Source organism: Electrona antarctica (genome assembly GCF_951216825.1).
Source record: "Electrona antarctica genome assembly, chromosome: 13".
Lineage (NCBI taxonomy): Eukaryota > Metazoa > Chordata > Actinopteri > Myctophiformes > Myctophidae > Electrona > Electrona antarctica.
The window spans coordinates 40,452,689-40,474,432 of NC_136794.1; the positions used below are offsets into that span (position 1 = coordinate 40,452,689).

The 21,744-nt window shown below is 44.9% G+C and overlaps 1 protein-coding gene and 2 long non-coding RNA genes across 6 annotated transcripts in view; 1 reads left to right on the plus strand and 2 right to left on the minus strand.

Annotated features, from left to right (window-relative positions):
- The first annotated feature begins 3,304 nt into the window (after positions 1–3,304).
- LOC306934775 (radixin) overlaps positions 3,305–21,744 on the plus strand; it is an 80,318-nt gene continuing 61,878 nt past the window's right edge. For 3 of the 4 annotated variants that reach the window (XM_079517548.1, XM_079517551.1, XM_079517550.1), the window contains exons 1-2: positions 3,305–3,438; positions 17,169–17,269. In XM_079517548.1, the coding sequence (XP_079373674.1) occupies positions 17,258–17,269 (12 nt within the window). In that variant the 5' untranslated portion in view covers positions 3,305–3,438; positions 17,169–17,257. Of the gene's footprint in view, positions 3,439–3,767; positions 3,902–17,168; positions 17,270–21,744 lie in introns of those variants that run through there. The other variant, XM_079517549.1, reaches the window with a different exon arrangement.
- Positions 5,894–6,387, minus strand: LOC306935390. The gene is made up of 3 exons (XR_013791389.1): positions 6,314–6,387; positions 6,167–6,234; positions 5,894–5,964 (listed from the first exon to the last, which is right to left on the minus strand). It is a non-coding gene; the product is annotated as an uncharacterized lncRNA (long non-coding RNA).
- LOC306935744 lies at positions 10,607–11,288 on the minus strand. The gene is made up of 3 exons (XR_013791420.1): positions 11,187–11,288; positions 11,040–11,107; positions 10,607–10,837 (listed from the first exon to the last, which is right to left on the minus strand). It is a non-coding gene; the product is annotated as an uncharacterized lncRNA (long non-coding RNA).

Genomic DNA, 21,744 nt, shown 5'->3' on the forward strand with positions numbered 1-21,744 from the left:
GTCTCAAGCATTGAACGTCACTGTACCAAAGCCCGCCTATATTGCATACCGTGTCCCGATTGGTCCGACCTGTTCTCTGCTGTAGGAAAGAGGCGTGCTACTGAGCCTCGCCAGACCGTAATCCGCTGGTAGGCAACTTTTTTTTGCCAACGGCTGATTCGGTCTGGTTTATTAACCAGGCTACTGAACCCCCAACTGCTCCCCCTGGAGCTGCTTAGTGGCCAACAGTATAAGACAGTCAGCTCCCAGGTTTTAATGTGTGTGTGTGTGTGTGTGTGTGTGTGTGTCTGTCTGTGTGTTTCTATGTGCAGGGCGTTGCTGAAAATGCGCACCTGTGCTCAGCTACTTCCCTGGGTAAATAAAGAACAAAAAAAACAAAAAACGTAGTAGTATTATTATTATTGTTATTGTAATTCATTAATATACAAAACACCAGTACTCAAAATTGTAGAATAGATGATAAAATCAACTATAACTGAGGGGGGGTGGCCAATGGCTAAGTAGTAAATACTTGGAGCCCTTGATTGTATATTTAAGTTCTTCTAGTTTGAGATGTGACATAACATCCTCCACCCAGCGTTTGTGAGATGGCGGTGCTGCCCTTTTCCAATTAAACAATATCAGACAGAAGGGAGTTCCAGCCACACCTCTAGCCTATAGCAGGCCAGTCTGGTGCATCTCAGGAGCCTCTAGCCTATAGCAGGCCAGTCTGGTGCATCTCAGGAGCCTCTAGCTTATAGCAGGCCAGTCTGGTGCATCTCAGGAGCCTCTAGCCTATAGCAGGCCAGTCTGGTGCATCTCAGGAGCAGGACAGATAACATGCGAACAAGAAGGCACTGGAGCAGCTCAGACGATTTAGGCCCTTAGTTTATTATAACAGGGTGCAAGTAAAAAGTGACAACCTTTCGATGTGTAAGTTACATCTTCGTCAGGTCATGACCTGACAAATGCATTTTGCATTTATACAAGTTAAGAGTTACTTTGAGGCAGGGGGTTTCACACTCACAAGCCATGGGGCAAGGTCGCTTAGAGCCTTAGTGCAGTATTATGCGTGTCTTAAGTACCAGGTCTTATTACTTAACTTAAGACCTGGAGGCGTGATCAATGCCATTTGGCTATTCTGAGTGGCCAAACAGCATTGACCACGCCTCCAGGTCTTAAGTTAAGTAATAAGACCTGGTACTTAAGACACGCATAATACTGCCCTTAGACTCTGGTAGAGTGAAGATGTCAGAATCGATAAATACATCTACGAGAGTCTAAATCTTAGGCTAAGTGAGTTTGCAAATATATTTAAAGATGTTGCACTGCAGTATGAGTAAAATGTTGTAAGGCAACTAACGTGTGTATACAGCATTTTAATGCAGTTGATTTTAATTACTTTTTGAGGGCAGCTCCTTAACACCTGCCTCTAGTTCCAAATGCATGTGTAGCATTCAGGGCCGGTTCTAGGGGGGGGCAGGGGTGGGCATAGCCCACCCAAACGTGCGTCCTGCCCACCCAATGTGGGTTTGACACCCCACCCGCGCCAGCGGAGTCGCCCCCCTTACAATTCTGTCTGCCCACCTGAGTGGGGCTGGCTAAATCCGGCCCTGGTAGCATTGCACGGAAAGCGGGGATTGAACCCGGGCCTCCCACTCGCCAGACCAACGCGCAACCTGTCGTGCCAATAGGGCTGAGCCCGACTGGCAGGGCTGTTGCAGGCTGGGTCTTGGCTGGGGGCTACAGGGCTGTTGCAGGCTGGGTCTTGGCTGGGGGCCACAGGGCTGTTGCAGGCTGGGTCTTGGCTGGGGGCTACAGGGCTGTTGCAGGCTGGGTCTTGGTTGGGGGCTACAGTGTTGCAGGCTGGGTCTTGGTTGGAGGCTACAGGGCTGTTGCAGGCTGGGTCTTGGTTGGGGGCTACAGGGCTGTTGCAGGCTGGGTCTTGGTTGGGGGCTACAGGGCTGTTGCAGGCTGGGTCTTGGTTGGGGGCTACAGGGCTGTTGCAGGCTGGGTCTTGGCTGGGGGCTACAGGGCTGTTGCAGGCTGGGTCTTGGCTGGGGGCTACAGGGCTGTTGCAGGCTGGGTCTTGGTTGGGGGCTACAGGGCTGTTGCAGGCTGGGTCTTGGCTGGGGGCTACAGGGCTGTTGCAGGCTGGGTCTTGGTTGGGGGCTACAGGGCTGTTGCAGGCTGGGTCTTGGCTGGGGGCTACAGGGCTGTTGCAGACTGGGTCTTGGCTGGGGGCTACAGGGCTGTTGCAGGCTGGGTCTTGGCTGGGGGCTACAGGGCTGTTGCAGGCTGGGTCTTGGTTGGGGGCTACAGGGCTGTTGCAGGCTGGGTCTTGGCTGGGGGCTACAGGGCTGTTGCAGGCTGGGTCTTGGTTGGGGGCTACAGGGCTGTTGCAGGCTGGGTCTTGGCTGGGGGCTACAGGGCTGTTGCAGGCTGGGTCTTGGTTGGGGGCTACAGGGCTGTTGCAGGCTGGGTCTTGGCTGGGGGCTACAGGGCTGTTGCAGGCTGGGTCTTGGCTGGGGGCTACAGGGCTGTTGCAGGCTGGGTCTTGGCTGGGGGCTACAGGGCTGTTGCAGGCTGGGTCTTGGCTGGGGGCTACAGGGCTGTTGCAGGCTGGGTCTTGGTTGGGGGCTACAGGGCTGTTGCAGGCTGGGTCTTGGCTGGGGGCTACAGGGCTGTTGCAGGCTGGGTCTTGGTTGGGGGCTACAGGGCTGTTGCAGGCTGTGTCTTGGCTGGGGGCTACACATGCATAACCACATTTCTCTGTTGATTTTAATAATATCCTCGTGTATGTTATAACAACATGGAATTGCCTCAGTCGCTGCAGGTTACTCATGAACTGTTTTGCTAAAGCATTAAGCATCCCAAATGCCGTTTTTCTTTTTTGACTGCTAGTTTTGTTTTTTGTTTTTTTTTGTGTTTTTCTTGTCTCTTTCTTTTGTGTAAGTCATGTGTATTTTGTATGCTTTATTGTAAAATCATTAAAAAACTTTGATGACAAACAGTCAGAACAGTCAGAACACGGTGCACCACAGGACAGGTAAAGTCTGTCGGATGAAGTTTGAAGGATGCACAGACTTTCTGTGATGACTTTCAGGGCTCACATTTTGCCGTGTGTGTGTGTGTGTGTGTGTGTGTGTGCGCCGCGTGCGCGCGCCACGCCTCTTTCGGCAAGTTCGTCAGTCAGCCATATTGACTAGTTCTTACCTCTTCTCCGGTAGGTTGAGAGCAACTAAAGCAGCCTAGCGGGGGAGTTCTCTCTCTGTAGCAGCATCATCACTCTCTCCCTGCCTGCTGGGAAATAACGGTGGGTGAAGAGGAGAGGACTCGGGGAAAAACCAAACGCTTTATTTTATTTATTTTTACGCGCGGGGAGGAATTTACAGCTCGGCCGGGGGGATTTGGGAGACAGTTTTTGGACACGTTCAACGCGGCCAACGCGTAGAAGCGGTGAGTTTTCCTTTCTAAGCTTTCATATACTCTATCGCTCGGGGGTTCGCTATAATCGCTTGCCCAAAAAGAACAGATCCTATCCGTGACAACAAGGCGAGCTCACTCACACACGGCGCGTCTGCGTCACCGTCCTAAGCCGTTCAGGTCTTCACTCAGCGGGGGGATTTTCTCGGGGTTTCAACGTTAACGGTGTGTGGTGGTGGTGACTGACTGTGGTCACGTATTGGTGACCAAGCTCCATACCATATCAACTGTTTGATATAGGCTACTGACTGTGTCTGTCTGTCAGCCTCCTTGGCGACAAGTTGACAACAGCGCTATACTACGGAACGGTAACTTGTCGCTTGAATATAGGCTACAACCTGCGTTCAGGCGCAGAGAGAGAGAGAGAGATCCACCGTCCGTGACAGTAGCATAACATATAGGCTACTTCTACCCGTTTCACAAAGAAGACGGCCGGGTGAGTAACCCTGGTGACAGTTGACGCTGTTATTAGCATGCACTTGACTTAAGCCCCGTTGTATATAGGCTCTTCGAAAATAGCCTGTCAGTTTTGTAGACCTGTCAGTGCGTTTTAGTTATTCAAGTTAAAAGGTTTTAATTGAAGAATCTTGAACATTTGTTTGCAGACCTTATTGTCCTAAATTGTCCCCAAACTGGGACGCCGGTCAGGGTGGATGTGGTGTCATTTACACGGTTATTATGTAACGGGACAGGGCCGTGTATAGTAGCAGGTAGTCTGTTTCAAAATAAAGTCACCATAAAGGCACCATGACAACTTCCCAGTTCCCACACAGACACTCCAGTTATAGCTAATATCAGCAGCCAGGTGACCAAAGTGGCGTATCTGGCGGTGTTTCAATAATTGTTTGTTTTTCTTCAATATTAAACCGTTCACGTTCATTTGTTTTCATGACGCTCAGACAGAGCGTGCTTCTTTTCTAAGCAAGTAACGGAAACAGTGTTTCTATAGCGTGTCTGCAACTTTGTAGCGTTGTTATGATCTGTTATCTAATTAGGCCTACTACAATTCTCTCATTTTGCACGTGTTATACACGTCTTATTTTAAGCCAAGAAGAGACGGATATTCAAAATAAATTCCGCTATAATTTGCGGTAGCCTGTGGAAACCACGCAACATTCGAGCGCAGGTGTTACGGTGCCGTCTGCGCTACATGTAGGCTACTGCACGCATGCGTAAAACACGTCCGTGAATACGAACTAGCCTGCGGCCCGTGCGCGCTCATAAATGGACGGTCGCTCGTGGTTCCATCTGGCAAAAAACAAAACAGATGCTACCATGTTTGGCTAATTTGAGCTGCTGATTGGCCACGTTACACGACGGACGTGGTTTTTGATTGGATATTATGTCAGTCAGTCTAAATCCTCCTGTTGATTTAGGTTCGTCCCCCCCGTGGGACCAAGTTAAAAGGTGCTGCCACACTATCGAAAGAGCCGCGCACGTTCTCGGCTGTGCGCAGCTTATTTTCCGAGTTTTTAGACAGCTGGTGGATGGAAAAGAAGCTCCACCTCCGCGGAAGACTTGCGCGACGGCCAGATTCCCGGAAACGCTCTCCTCCGCGCAAGTCGTCCGCGGAGGTGGAGCTTAATTTCCATCCACCAGCTGTCTAAAAACTCGGAAAATAAGCTGCGCACAGCTTAAGAAGTGCGGGCTGTCGACCGTTTTGCGCTTAGGTGTGGAAACAGTGAAAGTTACAGCTCATTTAGAGAAAGAGGGCTCTCTCCTTCATGAGATAAGATGCCTTCAACAGAGGGTTTTAAGTTTCTCTTTTGAACGGTACTAGAAAACCTTGTGGCTAAAGATCAAGAATGAAATGAATGTAAATGAATGAAAAAGGTGGACCCTGTTGTAAACAAGTAATGCTTTATCAGTGTCGTCCACAGTGCCTAGTTGTGCTTTCATGTGAAATGTACTACCCGGGCCATTCTGCAAACTGTTAATAAATACTTCAATCAATCATGTCTGTTGTCATCCACTTTGACAGTGTAATCATGTCAAAAGCTGCTTCTATTTAGTTCATAGTAGCTTATTCTGTGTTGATTGTTTGCTGTATGGAAAGGTTCTGTTTCAGTTACAACTTCTTATGCATTAAACCCTATATACGTAGGGTACCCCATATTTCCCTGGGGTAACAATCCTTGGCCCCTCATTTTCCTCTATAAATCTCTTTTCCAAAAATAGCCATGTGTTGTGACGCGTTGTGAGCTTGTAGATCTGATATTTTCTCAGAATGTTCGCCCCACAGAATAAGAGATGTATAGGGTCCAAGTGGTTAAAGCAGTTCCTAAGATCTGAACATGCAGGTCATAATGTCAGCCAGATGCCAGCTATACTTTGAAACGCAGTAGCAAAACTCACGTTAGTTTGATTTCCCGTTAGGCTATTAAAGTGTAGTAGTGCTACTTTTTCAAGTTGGGGGACGCCCTGTAGCGTACCCGGCTGGATAAAGAGGTTGAAGGCCGACTGATGATGTGAAGTTTCTTTATTAAATCAACGTGAAAACTAAAAACAAAGCACAAAACGTATAATCAATATAAGGCACACATAATCAATATAAGCAGACATAAACAAATACAATTTACAAATAAACCAATTAAAAAGGTATATATATCAAACCACAATACCACATAAGCAGACCACCAACTACAACAATAAAATCCCACAACAATATCACACAAACAAAACCATAAAAATTGACATTCACCTTGTTCCCTCTCCAGCTAGGTGCTAACTCATGATGTCCCTCGACCATGTCATTCTCCAGGAGAGTCACTAAAACCAATGAATCAACAAATTAAAATCTGAAAGTTCCATTTCCATTTGATTTGTTATTTAATTTCTCTGCACTCACTTGATCCTTTTGGTGTTCCATTTCATCCTGTTGACGAGGTTAGGCTTAGCTTTCAATCCTCTTTGTTTGAGAGAAGCATGGTGAGGAACAAACATTTCCTCTCTGATGTTGGGCTGTCTTTTATCTGTCAGTCTGGCTCAGGTGAGCGAGCGAGCTTCCTGTTTCCTGTTTCCCGACAGTCTTTCAAATTAAAAGCGTTTCCTCCATTTTGCTCCGGGGTCCGTTACACTCCCACCAAAATCATACGTGGGCATGAAGTGTATGAGTCACATATGATTTTCCAGTCAGAGCAGAGGCAACAATTAGGAGGCAGGCTCGCCAGTCTCCAACAACAGGCCCAGCTTCTGCACAGAGCGCTCGTCCGCACTGGTCAGCCTCTTCAGCTGCATGCTGGAGAGTGATTGAGGCATTGTAAGTATGGAGAACTTTGGTCGTCAGACCTTCCATCAACTCCTGGAGGTGCTTGTTCAGAATCGAGGTATTGTGCCACAGCCCTCTGTCGGATTTGCATCTCCTTGGACTTCCAGACATCGTGGTACTGGGACCTCAGGCGGTCCACACACTTCAGTCGACGGGCCGTCTCGTATTTCTGCACGTCTTTCTCTCCCTTGATCCTTGAACTGGGGTTCAGTATGTACTTGATGGGACCTTGGATATTTTCGGTCCAGGATACAAGCCAGGTTACTTTGTTGTCATGACGAACCTCCTTCCACTTTGTGCCTGGGGGAGCCTGGGAGTGCTTAGAGTCTTTGCTGCAGTTGATGATTATGTCCTTGGGTCTGATCCTACGCTTCAGCATGCCCATCTTGGGATGGTCTCCTCTGCCCCTAAAAGGTCCAGGCGGCTCAATGCGGAAATTAGCAATGCTCTCCTTGCGTTTGTCCATGAGACAGAAGTCATACTCCTGCAGGATGTGCTCATTCTCTAATTTGACTTTCTGTTTCTCTTCCTTTGACATGCGCTTTCCATTATAGTAAATTTTGACACGGCTGGGAAGAGGTTCACATGGTGGTGCCAACATTGGTCCTTTGTGTTCCAGAAATCTCCACTTGGAGCCGTCTCTGGCCCTCTCCTCCTCCCACCATTTCCACTTCTCCTCCGGCTCCTTCTTAGCTTTCTTCTTTCCGTCGGCAACTTGACCTTTTGTGTTTTTTGTCTTCTTGGGCTTGACAGCCTCATCATAGTAGTCTTGTTTCCGTTTTTTGGCCTTTTCATTTTCAAACTTTATTTTCCTGGGCTTGAAAACAGAGTCATCGTCATCTGCATCACCGTCCTTAAAGTCAGACTCCAACATGCGAATGGCATCAACGGTGATGATTGGGGGTAGCTCTTTGGTGATGACTCTATGACATATACTTGTGGGGTTTGAAAAGTGGGGACGTGGCAAAGAGCATCCTACGATACTCCACCCCAGATCAGTTTTAACAGCGTATGGTTCATTTAGTTTTCCCAGAATGACCCGTTTAGGGGCCAGCGCTGCAGAACAATTATAGCCTATTAACAGGCCCACTTCACAGTCTTTAAGCGGTGGCATCTCATCTGCTATCTCCCAGAGATGATTCCACTGCCTCGCCGTTTCACAGGTGGGAATGTGAGACCGATTTGCAGGTATCAAGTCCTTCGTGTAGGCTACTGGAAGGTCCACAAAAATAGCTGAATTGTATCCCCTGACTCGGAGGTCTGAGGTCCTTTCACTGTTGACAAGTGTGTTACTTCCACTCATGGTGGTCAGTTTCAGCTTAACTGGATACATTTCTGCTCTCAAGGCCTGGCTCAAACCCCTTTCAATGAATGTTGTATCACTCTGAGTGTCTAGTAGGGCATAAACAAGTTTCTCTGTATTTGGTTCGTTCTTAGTTGACACCCATACTGGCACAACCATAGAGGTGTTAGGAGACCCGTCTCTGGACACACTAAGTGATGTTACTGCAGTTGAATCGTTCATATTGTCTTGAGCTGGAGCTGTAATAGATGTGGGTGTCTCCATGGCATAACTAACATTATGGAGGCAGGTAGGGTGTTTTGCTGTACAGACCTCGCACACCTGGGGATAACGACAACGTTTAAAGTTATGACCGGGTCTCAGGCATCCGTAACAAAGTCTTTTTTCCACCACATAATTTTGTCGCTCCTCCAAAGACATCGCTGTAAACCTTAGGCAGCCATGAAGCTGATGCCTACCGTCTTGGCAGAGAATGCATGGAGGTTTAAAACTCTTTGGGTATTGATAGCCATCATCCGCGTCTGCTTGAGTGTGGAAAACACTAGTATTGTGTCCCTTCGTTTCTCTGTGATGTCCTTTTTCCATGTTGGAATCTGAGGATCTGAGAGCGTGAGAAGAGGTTATGGGGTTACATGCAATTTCTGCCTCCATGGCCACAAAATCAGAGAAGTCTTTGAAACTGGGGAAATCCTTATTGTCATGCAGACGCTGAGCTACTTGCCGATTCCACGTGGAAGCTGTCCATTCTGGTAGCTTTAGCAAGAGCCTTTGATTTTCTTCACAGTCATTCAGGATTTCTAAACCCTTCACATGGGGCATGGCATCTTGACAACATTTTAGAAAGTCTGCAAATTCTCTCAGTCCTATGGCATCTCTGTTCTGAATCTTAGGCCACCTTGTGAGTTTTTCTCTAAAGGCTCTTTGAATAGTGAACGGCTGTCCATAGCGCTGCTGTAGGCGGTCCCAGGCTTCGCGATAGGCCTCACCATCGCTCCTATAGAAGGTGCCCTCCAGAACCTTACGTGCCGATCCACCCACGTATCTCTTTAAGTAGTATAATTTTTCTGCAGATGAAATGGGCCTATGATCGACCAATGAGCAAAATGAAGCCTTCCATTCAATGAAGCTTATGGGATCTCCAGTAAATATAAATGGTTCAGGAATGGGAAGTCTGTTTAAGACCATACTGCTTTGAATTGCCTGGGTGACGGCAAGAATGTCAAGGGGTGTGTTTGATGTAGTGATATCTGAGTGCTGGATTTCCTTTGAGGTGGCAGACTCTATATTGGTGTTAGGATTGCTGTTGTCCCGAATGGCAGCCTCCTCTTGTACTGCCTGATCATAAACACTTAGTTTAGCTCGAGCTACCTTGACTCCCCTTGCCGCTTGTAGCTGCTCGAGTTCTCCCTTCTGAATCTCTATGTTGGTTCTCTTTTTCTGCTCTTCCACTCGGGCCTCATATTCAGCCTCCTTTCCAGCAAGGTCAGCTGCTGCCTCTAGTCGACTGGCTGCCACAGATGTAGTTCTAGAATGGTGGCTTCTTCTGGAACTGACTTGTGACTGAGCACCAAATATAGAATGGGAAGAATCACGGTCACGCAGTTCATGAAGGCGATTATGTTGTCGTTCCGCATCAAATTCATTATTCAGCATTGTGTCATATGCTATTTGCGAGAGGTCTTTTGTAATGGATTCACATGCGTCAACCCGCCGCCTCACATCCGTATCCGGCGTGACATGTTCTCGAATGTCGTTGTAGAGCCTTATGATGCTGTCCTTGCTTTTTTCCAATTTGTCAATTAAGAGTTCTATTTCCTTATCCGGAATTTTAGTTTTTAGATTAGTCCTTAATGTACGCACTATGTCCTTCCATTGTTCGTACATACTTAGAAATGTTTTGACCCTTTTCTCTGTAGTTTCCATTTGATACGCAAGCATTTTTCCTGTTGGAACTCGTTTACGGTTGCTGCGTCGAGGGCTTATGGTTTCGTCCTGAAGTTTGTCTTGTAGATCCATCCATCTTTCTTTGAGAGCTTTTAATGTTTGTTCTTTATCATAAATGGCATCCTTTACTTTCTGTCTTTCCTCAGGTTCCTTTTCCCTTTGGAGGGCATCCTTCAAGTCCTGAATTTCCTTGCTGACATTTTCAATTTGTTCATCCAGTTCCTGGTCTAGATCAGACCCATGTACCCCAACACTTATTTCTGGCATTTTATAGTTTGGACATATAGCACAGAAAAGGACTGAAAATGACCATAAAGGTGAACCAATGAAACCTCAGTGCAGTATTAAACACTGAACAAACCCTTCAATGAAATCACCACATTGCATAAAACCTCCAAAACCACAGTATTAAAACTGTATGAAACCTTCATGAAAGGGACCTTGCATAAACCTTATCAACCGTAATTCATATGCATGGACACATGGCACTTGAAAACCCTTTAAACCATTTTTCAAAAATAAATGTGTAAATGTCCACAGTTCACATTCCTCTGTATGAACCTTTATTTTGTTTCTGGAGGTGTGTGTAATGTTCAATTGTGCATTTGTTGTGTTTGTGTGTTGAAGGGATCATCCATCAGACCACTAACCACTGCTGTGATGCAGGCTGACAGAGTGGAGTAGGCCGATTTCTGGTGTACAGGCCTCAGAATCTGAGACTGGGGCAATGTAGTTGTCTTGCAGGGGAGGTGGGGGGGCCATGTTGGGTCAAGTTTTCACTGTAGCGTACCCGGCTGGATAAAGAGGTTGAAGGCCGACTGATGATGTGAAGTTTCTTTATTAAATCAACGTGAAAACTAAAAACAAAGCACAAAACGTATAATCAATATAAGGCACACATAATCAATATAAGCAGACATAAACAAATACAATTTACAAATAAACCAATTAAAAAGGTATATATATCAAACCACAATACCACATAAGCAGACCACCAACTACAACAATAAAATCCCACAACAATATCACACAAACAAAACCATAAAAATTGACATTCACCTTGTTCCCTCTCCAGCTAGGTGCTAACTCATGATGTCCCTCGACCATGTCATTCTCCAGGAGAGTCACTAAAACCAATGAATCAACAAATTAAAATCTGAAAGTTCCATTTCCATTTGATTTGTTATTTAATTTCTCTGCACTCACTTGATCCTTTTGGTGTTCCATTTCATCCTGTTGACGAGGTTAGGCTTAGCTTTCAATCCTCTTTGTTTGAGAGAAGCATGGTGAGGAACAAACATTTCCTCTCTGATGTTGGGCTGTCTTTTATCTGTCAGTCTGGCTCAGGTGAGCGAGCGAGCTTCCTGTTTCCCGACAGTCTTTCAAATTAAAAGCGTTTCCTCCATTTTGCTCCGGGGTCCGTTACACGCCCCATAAGACATGTGCACTGCACACCGTGCGCCGCGCATATACACTATTAAAACATGTAGACGTGTATAGCCTATTTAGAAACATTTTTAAAATGCTTAATCGTATCCATAAAGGTAAATGACAAGTCAAAAAACATATTTGGCAAACAACCCATATGGTTTTGCCATGTGGACACTTGGAATGAATTCAACTACAGTCCTGGACAGGGCAGCCTAAATTAGGCTACACATTTAGCACAAGTGGTGCCTATAAGAAATGACCGGGTCACCAGTGCTGGAGGCTACACCACCAAGGCACATTATACCTTAGATATTTTACCAGACAAGTACATTTATTAAAGGAAACAGACCCCCCAAATGAAGCTTGGCGGTCTGCCAAAGCAGGGTAATAAATTCGCCAGTTGGTGGCTGACTTGTGCCTTGTGGTAATTTTTTTACCACCCTGGTTGTTGTCAAATGGTACTCCATGTCAGTGTGCATAAATGATTTTGGTTTGGTTTGTACCTGAGAGAGCTCTACGAGTCTACGGTATCATGAACCACGTCACAGCCGGGTCAGAGAGAGCAGCTATCTGGTTTCTCCCTCTCTCTCGGGAACTCTCTCTCTCTCTCTCTCTCTCTCTCTCTCTCTCTCTCTCTCTCTCTCTCTCTCTCTCGGGAACTCTCTCTCTCTCTCTCTCTCTCGGGAACTCTCTCTCTCTCTCTCTCTCTCTCTCTCTCTCTCTCTCTCTCGGGAACTCTCTCTCTCGGGAACTCTCTCTCTCTCTCTCTCTCTCTCTCTCTCTCGGGAACTCTCTCTCTCTCTCTCGGGAACTCTCTCTCTCTTTCTTAAGGTACTCTTTTTGAGCGGTGCCAAGATCTACCCTGTGTATGTCCGTTTGTCTGAGTACGACCTATTGACCCTGTCTGAATACGACCAATTGACCCCTGCAGTTGATGTCTGAGCACGACCCAAAGTATAGTTGCACCGCTCAGTTCGCATGGGTGCTATTTTTGAGGGGCACTAGCCCTAGCACTAGCCCCTCTCAGTATTTGCCATTGACAGTGAAAGTAGAAGTTAGGTCAAATGTCTGCCAATTCTGCCTGGGCCGTGGCTCAGCGGTCCAGGCACCTTGGCCGGTAGCCTGAGTCTGGCAGTGTGCCGTGGGTTCGACTCCCGATCCCGGCGGCCTTTACTGCATGTCACTCCCCCATCTCTCTCCCCCATTTCCTGTCAGCCTACTGTCTGTCCCTCTATAAAAAAATATAAAATAAACGCGAAAGCTGCAAAAAAACCATTTAAAAAATGTCAATTTTTTGCCATTGACAATGAAAGGAGACATTTTGTCAAATGTCCGCCGAATATGACGTACATTTGTGGCAACAGGCATTCTGATTGGCCAGTATGAGATGATGCATGATGATAAGAGCACCCCTCACTTTTTGTATTCCCAAAAATCTATCTACATGTATATTTGTCTCTTCCTGTATTTAAAACAGCAGGAGATATAGGCCACCTTTGTTTTTGTTTGGCCACAAACATGTTTCCAGCAGGCCTACAGCTGTAAACACGCTTGTGGCCAAAATGTGCCCAATGTTTACAGCTGTACTGTAAATTCACAGGGAAACCAAGGCTCCCACCATTTGGCCTTGCAGTGTTCATTAGCCGCACCACTTTCACTCCCTCAGTGAAAGTGTGTGTGGGGGGGGGGGGGGTTCTGGAGGACGAAGGGGAGGGGTGTACAGGATCTAGAGAAAGCGCTTGTTAATTTCAGGGCTCCCAATAAAACAGAGGTAGAGAGTTTGGCTGTGACTTGTACAATGATACTGAGAGAGAGAGAGAGAGAGAGAGAGAGGGAGGCAAAATAGAAACGTAGAGGGAAAGATGAGATGGCAGAAAATGTCCAGGGTACAGAGTTTGTTTCTGCATGAATGGTGAGCTGGAAGCTTCATCCTCCTCAGAGCGACCCTGTGGAGTCACACACACACAGCGAGCGAGCAATCGTTAGGCAGTCTGAACTAGAGGAAGGTTTTATGATGTGTGGGGTGACGGGGGTTCTGAACAGCGGACAACCTGTGTGCTATTTAGAAAGTTCCGGATACAGTTTAACAACATCACACTCAAGCCTAATACAGTTCAAACTTCAAACCCATGTGTGTGCAATGCGTGCGTGTGCACAGTCTATCTGTGTGTGTGTGTGTGTGTGTGTGTGTGTGTGTGTGTGTGTGTGTGTGTGTGTGTGTGTGTGTGTGTGTGTGTGTGTGTGTGTGTGTGTGTTTTATAGAGTGAGGAGATCCCCTATTAAATCTGTTTGTTTCCTAATTTAAACTTTGACAGGAAAAGACTCGCTCACCGTATAGAAAATAGAAGTAAAACTCCTTAAACTGAGACTTTCTTTATTTTAACATGCTCATAAAGTGCTCGTGCTCAAAGTGCAATTAAAAAGCAAACGTTTCGGTCCTAGGACCTTCGTCAGTGCTATATGATTTTCACAGACACATAACTTGCTCTTAAAGAGCTCCAAAACAATACAGCTCAGGTGCTGAGAATTGCTGATTGCTAATTGATGACATCACCAGATGGTGGGGCGTGGACATTACAGAATAGATATACAAATTCACACAGTTATATAGGAAACAAGAATACTGCATACATCACATGTTGACAGACTAATACAATCACTTTTTGAAAATAACTTTTTCCTTATAGGTAGCACTGGAGGGAGAGATCTTCATTCAAGCCACCTGGATTGACAGACTGTAAATAATAAATCCATCTAGATTCAGTTTGGAGGAGTTTAGTGTCTAAATCACCACCTCTTCTAGATGTCTTGATTTGTTCACTGTGTACGACAGATCTGCTATGGAGTGACCGGCTTCCATGAAATGTCTTGCGACAGGAGATTTGATGTCTTTGCGTCTGATGGCACTCATGTGTTCTATGATGCGTGTGCGGACTGCCCTAGATGTTTTCTCAGTGCTTCAGTGTTTCCTAATTGACCAATATAACTTGATTGTGAGTTTGTTGTTTTTCGTTCTTGGATGTCAATCTCATCCACCTGGCCTGGCTGAGATTGAACAACATGGATATGATCCGTTTCCTTAATCCTTGGTTCAGTCCTGGCTGTTCACTGCACAGTTGTAATGTCACAATCTTTGTTTCACAATTAATACATGTGTGAATTGAGTTATGGCAAAACAACTCCTATACCATTCCACTTAGCTGAAACAGTGCTGTATAGACAAGCTACAAAGCAAATTTCTCCAGTATAATTGAGAGCTACAGTAAAATCATAATTTTTTTTTCATTGATATTTTTATTAGAAGTTAGGCATCAGCATATGGTGTCATTTCAGTCACATCATATATGTAATAGTTATTTAGGTATACTGTACATGGAATGACAGCCTTTTATAATACTGATTAGATTGCTTTGCCCACTCCATTTTCCATTTCTAAACTCATACACAAACAAACATAACAGACATCAGAAAGTAATCAAATAAAAAGTGCATACTGTAAAGAACATGGTACAATATATCACATTTCTGAAATGAATATCATCATTTTTTAATAAGGCAACCGTACTTTCATTTTCAGTGTGAGAGAGACTTATATGCCGTTTTATATGCATGTTTTTAATCTTAAATAGTTCCTGTGACCTTTTAATGGGGTCATCTGTGAGACTTTGTGAGTTCTGGTTTTTCAAAAAGGATTAAGCCTAAGTCCATTAGCCATTTGACCACCAGGAATCCCTATCTCCATACCGCAGCAATGTGGACCAATCCCTATCTCCATACCGCAGCTATGTGGACCAAGAATAGCTTAAAGTTCTCCCCATGGACTGATTATCTCTCTCTCTCTCTCTCTCCTGCTCTATCTTATCTCTCTCTCTCATTTGGCTTGTCCGTCTGTAAAGTTGGCCGAGTGGCCAAGGCTCCAAAAAGTGACAGAATCCAGCAATACCATTTAGAGGGTTTTATTTCTCCCCGATGCAGCAGTATTTACAGTGGAAGGAAGGCCTAACAGACCAACAAGAACACTGAAGACTAAACTCACAAAAAAGACAGATGAAACTTAGCTTGAAAGCAAATTAGGAAACAAAAACCCAGAACGTAAGAAACTGTATTAGGCTACAAACCCTTCCAAAAAGGGACCCCTAGCAGCTCCCACTCAATCAAGAGGATCACCAGTACTGCAGGAGAGCCATGTACAGACAGACAGATATTATGTATTCAAACCCATAAACTTTGTTTTAACAGAGATTGAGCTCAGGGTTTTCTGCAGTGCACCTAGAGGAGTTCGGAGGGGGGGGGGGGGGGGGGGGGGGGGGGGCTATGGTCTGCAGCAGTGGTTCTCTACCCTTTACTGTACTCTAGTCTAGTGTACAGTGTTGACGCTGGACCTCATAGATGTGATTTGACTTGTTTTTACACTCAAAGAGAGTTAAATTAACATTCAGGATTTTGCAGCCGCATCAGGCAGAGGCAGGACAACCGTTGCTCCTTTATCTGTCTTCTATTGTGTTCTCAGACTGCAGACTGAGTACTGCAGGGAAGAGCTGAGCTCGCCTCATCTCAACTAAAAACACTGCACAGCGCAAAGGGGGTTTCAAATGTTTGAGCGTATTAAACGCCTCCTTTTTCCATGTATTAGAGGAAGGTTTTAGATTATAAACATTCATGCTCATTCGTACCACATCGTCCTTGCCAGCCACAGTTTTGAATGGGGTCCAGTGGAATTGGCATGGCGTGTCAATAATCCGTGGACTCTAGTTGGACTCCAAATTATTAGGGTTATTGTGACAACAAATAAGCATATTATTTATCTACCCGACACACACCCTCTCCCTCTGTAATTCCTTGTTCCCGCTGCGCTGTTTGCTATATTTTCTGTTGGGTTTAGAGAAGCTGGAAATCATCTTGTGTTTTTGGTTAGTAAGTACTGTAGATGTTGCTGGTTCAAATCAAAACACACTCCTGTCATTTTCATTTCATCTGCAGTCTAAATGCACCGCTGAAACACAATTGAAGCTGTTGACAGGAGCTGGAGTAGCATTTCTGTGTGAGTGAGTGACTGTGTAAAAATAAGTTTCTCCTGGTTTCATGCAGATTTAATCAGAATGATAATAATTTGTTTGTCAGGTCAAAGTTATGACTAGTATAATGATAATAACAGATTTATTACACAGCACAATGAAAGCACTAACAATAGTTTCAAATGATTGTTCCTTAATATTTTAGGTATATATAAGTTCAGTTCTCCATGCCTCGTGCTTAATTCATATTTTATTTTATTTTTTATCTCTGTTGGATGATAATGCACAGAAAATAGGAGATCTACAAACTCACAATGTGTCGCTATCACACTGATTCCAAGTCTCTGTGCCCCATCCATCCATCCATCCATTCATCCATCCAGACTTTATTAAACCCTTTGAAATGAATCCAGAGGAGAGAAGGCTGACAGGGAAGGCAGGGAGGAGTGTTAACCTTTCAATAATGTGTTTAAACTGACCCTTTTAATTAGCTCTGCAGTTTATTTGCTTGTTTGTTTACGTTTATTTATCTTTCTCACTCCCTTCTTTCTCTGTCACTTTAACTTTTTCCTCACGTCTCTCACTCACTCTCTCTCTCTCTCTGTCTCTCGCTCTGTCTCTGTCTCTCACTCTCTCTCTCTCTCTGTCTCTCGCTCTGTCTCTGTCTCTCACTCTCTCTCTGTCTCATCTAGTCTTGGTTGTGTTTGTTTGCTGACGTCAGTGTGTGTGTTTGTGTTGTCAGGCTCTGGAGCCCAGGTGGGAGGCGGCGAGACGGACGACGACTTCTTTTTGGTTTCTCGCCAGCGGGGACTGGGCGGAGAGAGGAGGAAGATGCCCAAACCGGTGAGCTTTTACCAGCCTGGAAGTAGCTTAAAGCAGGGTGGTCTTCAACTTGTTTCAGGCAAAGGAGGTACCCTTTAACTGAGCGGGAGATAAAGCAGGGACACAATATTGAATATAACTTTTTTGTGAAAAAGCTAGCTTCCATATATCTTGAGACGAGGTTTTCAAAGCTAGCTCACCATATTGAGCTGATTGTCTCATCAATGGCTGTATACTGTTGAAGAGATTTGAAAGTGACACTTTCACATGTTTTTCTTTTAGTGACTGTGGTTTGCTGCAGCTCACAGATTCATTTGACAGCACTATCATCAAGTGTTGCATACATTAAAATGTTTTGTTTGTTTACAAATTATCTTTGCTAATAATATGTTGGATTCATATTCATATTTCTCACACAAAGTTTTGGCAGTGAGCATTGAGCATTTATTGTGATCATCGAGGCAGATTTATGAGATAGAGAGTGGCCCTATTTATTGTTAAAAAGAAAAGAAAATATTTCAGGCTCATTTGATTTACACAGTTTCGAAATTTCAACACATGCACTGTGTATGCACGCACATGGCTTGCCAAGCCATGTGCGTGCATACACAGTCTATCGTCTATGGCATAGACGATCGCGTCAAACTGGACATCTAAATGTTTTTTGCCACCCTGCCTATCCACCTTGGAGCGACAGTGGGTCAGGATGTACAGTTGGGTGCCACCGATATTGTCCCTTATCATTTGACCCATTTAGGCCTGACCTCAACATTTTAAAAAATCCTTCTAAATCCTCCAGTTTTCTGAAATAAATATTTTCACGATTTTTCAAAAATAGCAGACCTACAAGCTCGTAGCGCGCCACTCGGTGGCGCGCTATGAGCTTGTAGATCTGCTATTTTTCAATAGCTAAATTATAACATAATGTTTAAAACACCAAAAGGGGTTCCCGCCCAAAATGGGTTAACTGTCCTTTTGGGCAGATCACGCAAACCTCAGCAAAAAGAAAAGGACAATATCGATGGCCTCCAACTGTACATGTATAGCAGCCGTTTGAGAATCTGAAGGTTCCCAGTTCAATCCCTGTTAGTGTCAAAGTGCCGTCGGTGTATGAATGGGTCAGTCTATAGACAAATCCACAGAATCAATCATAACTGTGGTGTCAAGTGGCAATAATGAGAGTGCAACTACAGAGCAGCACCCTGTGGATTAGTCTATAGCGCCATGGATAAATTAAATTCACCATGTACAGTACCACCATTTACCGAATCTCTTGGTTCAAGGTTCAATGGGTCTTGTGTACAAGTCCTGTACATTGTTCAGCTTCCTTCAGGCAGCAGCATATGTTGTAATAATAGTAATAATAATAATAATAATAACACTGAATGAAACTAATTTTATTTTATTTTAAGGCCGACATTAGGGTTCAAGCAATCTGAGAATCCCATCGGCAAATAACGGGAAAACAGCGACCCAGTCTGTGTTGAGAGACTAGGGTTCAATCGGTTAATTCATAGCCCCCAGGGTTGGGGCTAGCTCTTCATCTCCGGGGATTGTCAGCCAGCCAGGGCTGAATACCTGGGTACAATTGATGACGTTTCACAAACAATATGTGGAGCAAACGCATGTCAGCAACGTAGAACCGCACCCATTGTTCACAGGCTCAGAGCATCAGATTAGCTAGGACAGGTACAGTTCACGGCTCAGAGTTCGCTCAACAATGCCTCCTTTATGTTTGGCAGATTTCAAAAGTACTCCAGGGATCGCAGTTTACTGTGTCATTGTATTATTGTAGAATAGAATTCTACCATCAAGATTCAATGAATACTGCAATCCACAGGCTGGTTGCCTTGTCTATAGCTGTGGTTGTCAAACCTTTTGGGCCCACAGTACACAATGGGGGCTCAAAATGCCCAGGCAAATTCTATATTATTTATTGACCTTCTTGTGTAGTGTAAACACGCACGCACGTGTGTGCACACACACACACACACACACACACACACACCCAGAGAGATACAGAGAGAGAGAGAGACATACAGAGACTATAGAGCGATTTAACACATTGCACCGTTAACCCGGTCGATGCCAAACTTTGCACACACACTCCCTAGATAACAACGATGAACATCTGCCCCAAACTTTCCAGAATGCCCTGTTATAGCGCCACCAGGAGGACGACTTTTGTAAAACACATTTTTTGATATTACCCGTCCATATTTTGTCCAAAAATCCTGCAAATCGTTACACACTATCTCTATAGTCATGTGCTCAACACAGATCTGTCCGATATTTCATATTCCATCCTGATTGGCTATAACATTGGCTTTCAAAGTTTACAGGATTGGCCCGTTTTGAACAAAGAGCCTCAAATCATGAACGTAGCGTGCAATTTACGTGAACTCTTTCACAGACGTTCCTGTGCTTGTTATAGCACCACCAACAGGTGGATTTTTGCAAAACACATTTTTGGAACAAAATGCCTCAAATCATCCAATTGCCATCAAAGGCGTAAGAAGAAATGGCACCCTTTTCACATTGGCTTATTATAGCGCCACCAGGAGGCCACAACCTGAACTGCCCTGGTGGAGACCTGTGCCCCGAGGGGCACTTTTTCTAGTTATTATTATTATTATTATTATTATTACAGCTTGGTGCTCTGCAATCTCTGCTACCAGTATGTCCAGGCTAGACAGACAGCTTGGTGCTCTGCAATCTCTGCTACCAGTGTGGGGCCCAATTAGGCCACAGGGAAAGAGGCAAGGGACATGTGATCATGTGATGGAAAATAAAGTATAGAGGTGTGTGTGTGTGTGTGTGTGTGTGTGTGTGTGTGTGTGTGTGTGTGTGTGTGTGTGTGTGTGTGTGTGTGTGTGTGTGCGTGTGCGTGTGCGTGCGCTCACAACGCACGGTTATTCGCTAGTTGCCATACGACGAAATAGATAGAGCTTAAGTGTTTAAACACACACTGACACCCACATACTGTACAAACTCATGCACACACACACACACACACACACACACACACACACACACACACACACACACACACGTGCACGCACAGAGAAATGTATGGGGAATCAATACTTAAGATTCACACACCTAGGGGCAGTTTGGTGTTTGGGGAATGGTCTCTTTTGCCTTTCCATCCCATCCCCCTTTTCTTCCATTCATGCAGTGTTCATACTCTGCTCGGTGAAAACACTCAACAGGAGGGAGATTCTCTCCCTTTGTTGTTGTTTTGCCGGCTTGGTGTGCATAACAGAGTGCAAAAGGCATTTCCAGCTCCACATTCAAACATACATATTATGAAATTAGGAATATAGACCCAACCTCCCACGGGGCAACACACCTAAACCTAACCTTAACCCATGTCTAACCAATGACTAGTCTAAACTAAGTATGCACCCCGTAGCCTACGTAACAAATGGTCATCCATTAGTTGTTCATCTACTTCATGTCTCTATTGGTCATACCTTTCAAAGAGCCATAACGTAGGCTACCATTCATATTCCATCTTATGTTCTCCCTTCCCAACAATACGATTATATGGAATATATAAATACAACAACAAGGCTAAACTAATAATAATCTTGTCCAACATCCCCTTTGATGAATGAGACCGTCCACTAGTTGTTCATCCACATTCCGTGCGTAAATGGTGCATTTATATAGCGCCTTTATCCAAGGCGCTTTACATAGATTGTGCATTACATTCACCCATTCATACACCGATTGCGGCGGAAGCCATGCAAGGTACCAACCAGCACATCGGGAGCAATTTGGGGTTCAGTGTCTTGCCCAAGGACACTTCGACATGTAGCCAGGAGGAGCCGGGATTCGAACCGCCGACCCATGGATCATTGGACGACCTGCTCTACCTCTTGAGCCACAGTCGCGTGCGTGCGTGCGTGTGCGTGCGTGTGCGTGCATGCAGAGGATGAAATGAAGGGGAGAGGGAGAGTAATACATGCAGTAAAGACACCACACACAAAGAGGAAGAGAGACACATAGAGAGATGGACACATGTACATATGTTACTCTTTTTTTACCCGTTGTTCATCTTTGTTCAACAAAGTCCACACCCACAACACCAGAGGGAGTTCAACAAACAATTTTATTTATGTATTCTTTTTTTTTTTCTTTTTTCTAAAGCACATTTTTATACAACAAGGTTGAAACAAAGTGCTGTACACAAAGAAATACTAAAATATCAGGAAAAAAAGCAACAACAGTACATAAACAGGGCAACATAAGGACAATGCAGTGGATTTTGCAACCAATCCTGCAAACTTTGGAAGCCAATCTTAGCCAATCTGGATGGAATATGGAAAATTGGACAGATTTGTGTTGATCACATGACTATAGAGATTGGTGGAGGGACGGAGGGAGCTGGGAGACGGAGAGTCAGTGATGGGGCGTGAAGAAATACTGAGGAAAGAAATACAACAAAAAACAGTAAAGGAAAGATCATTTAGAGAAGGAAGAAAAAACAA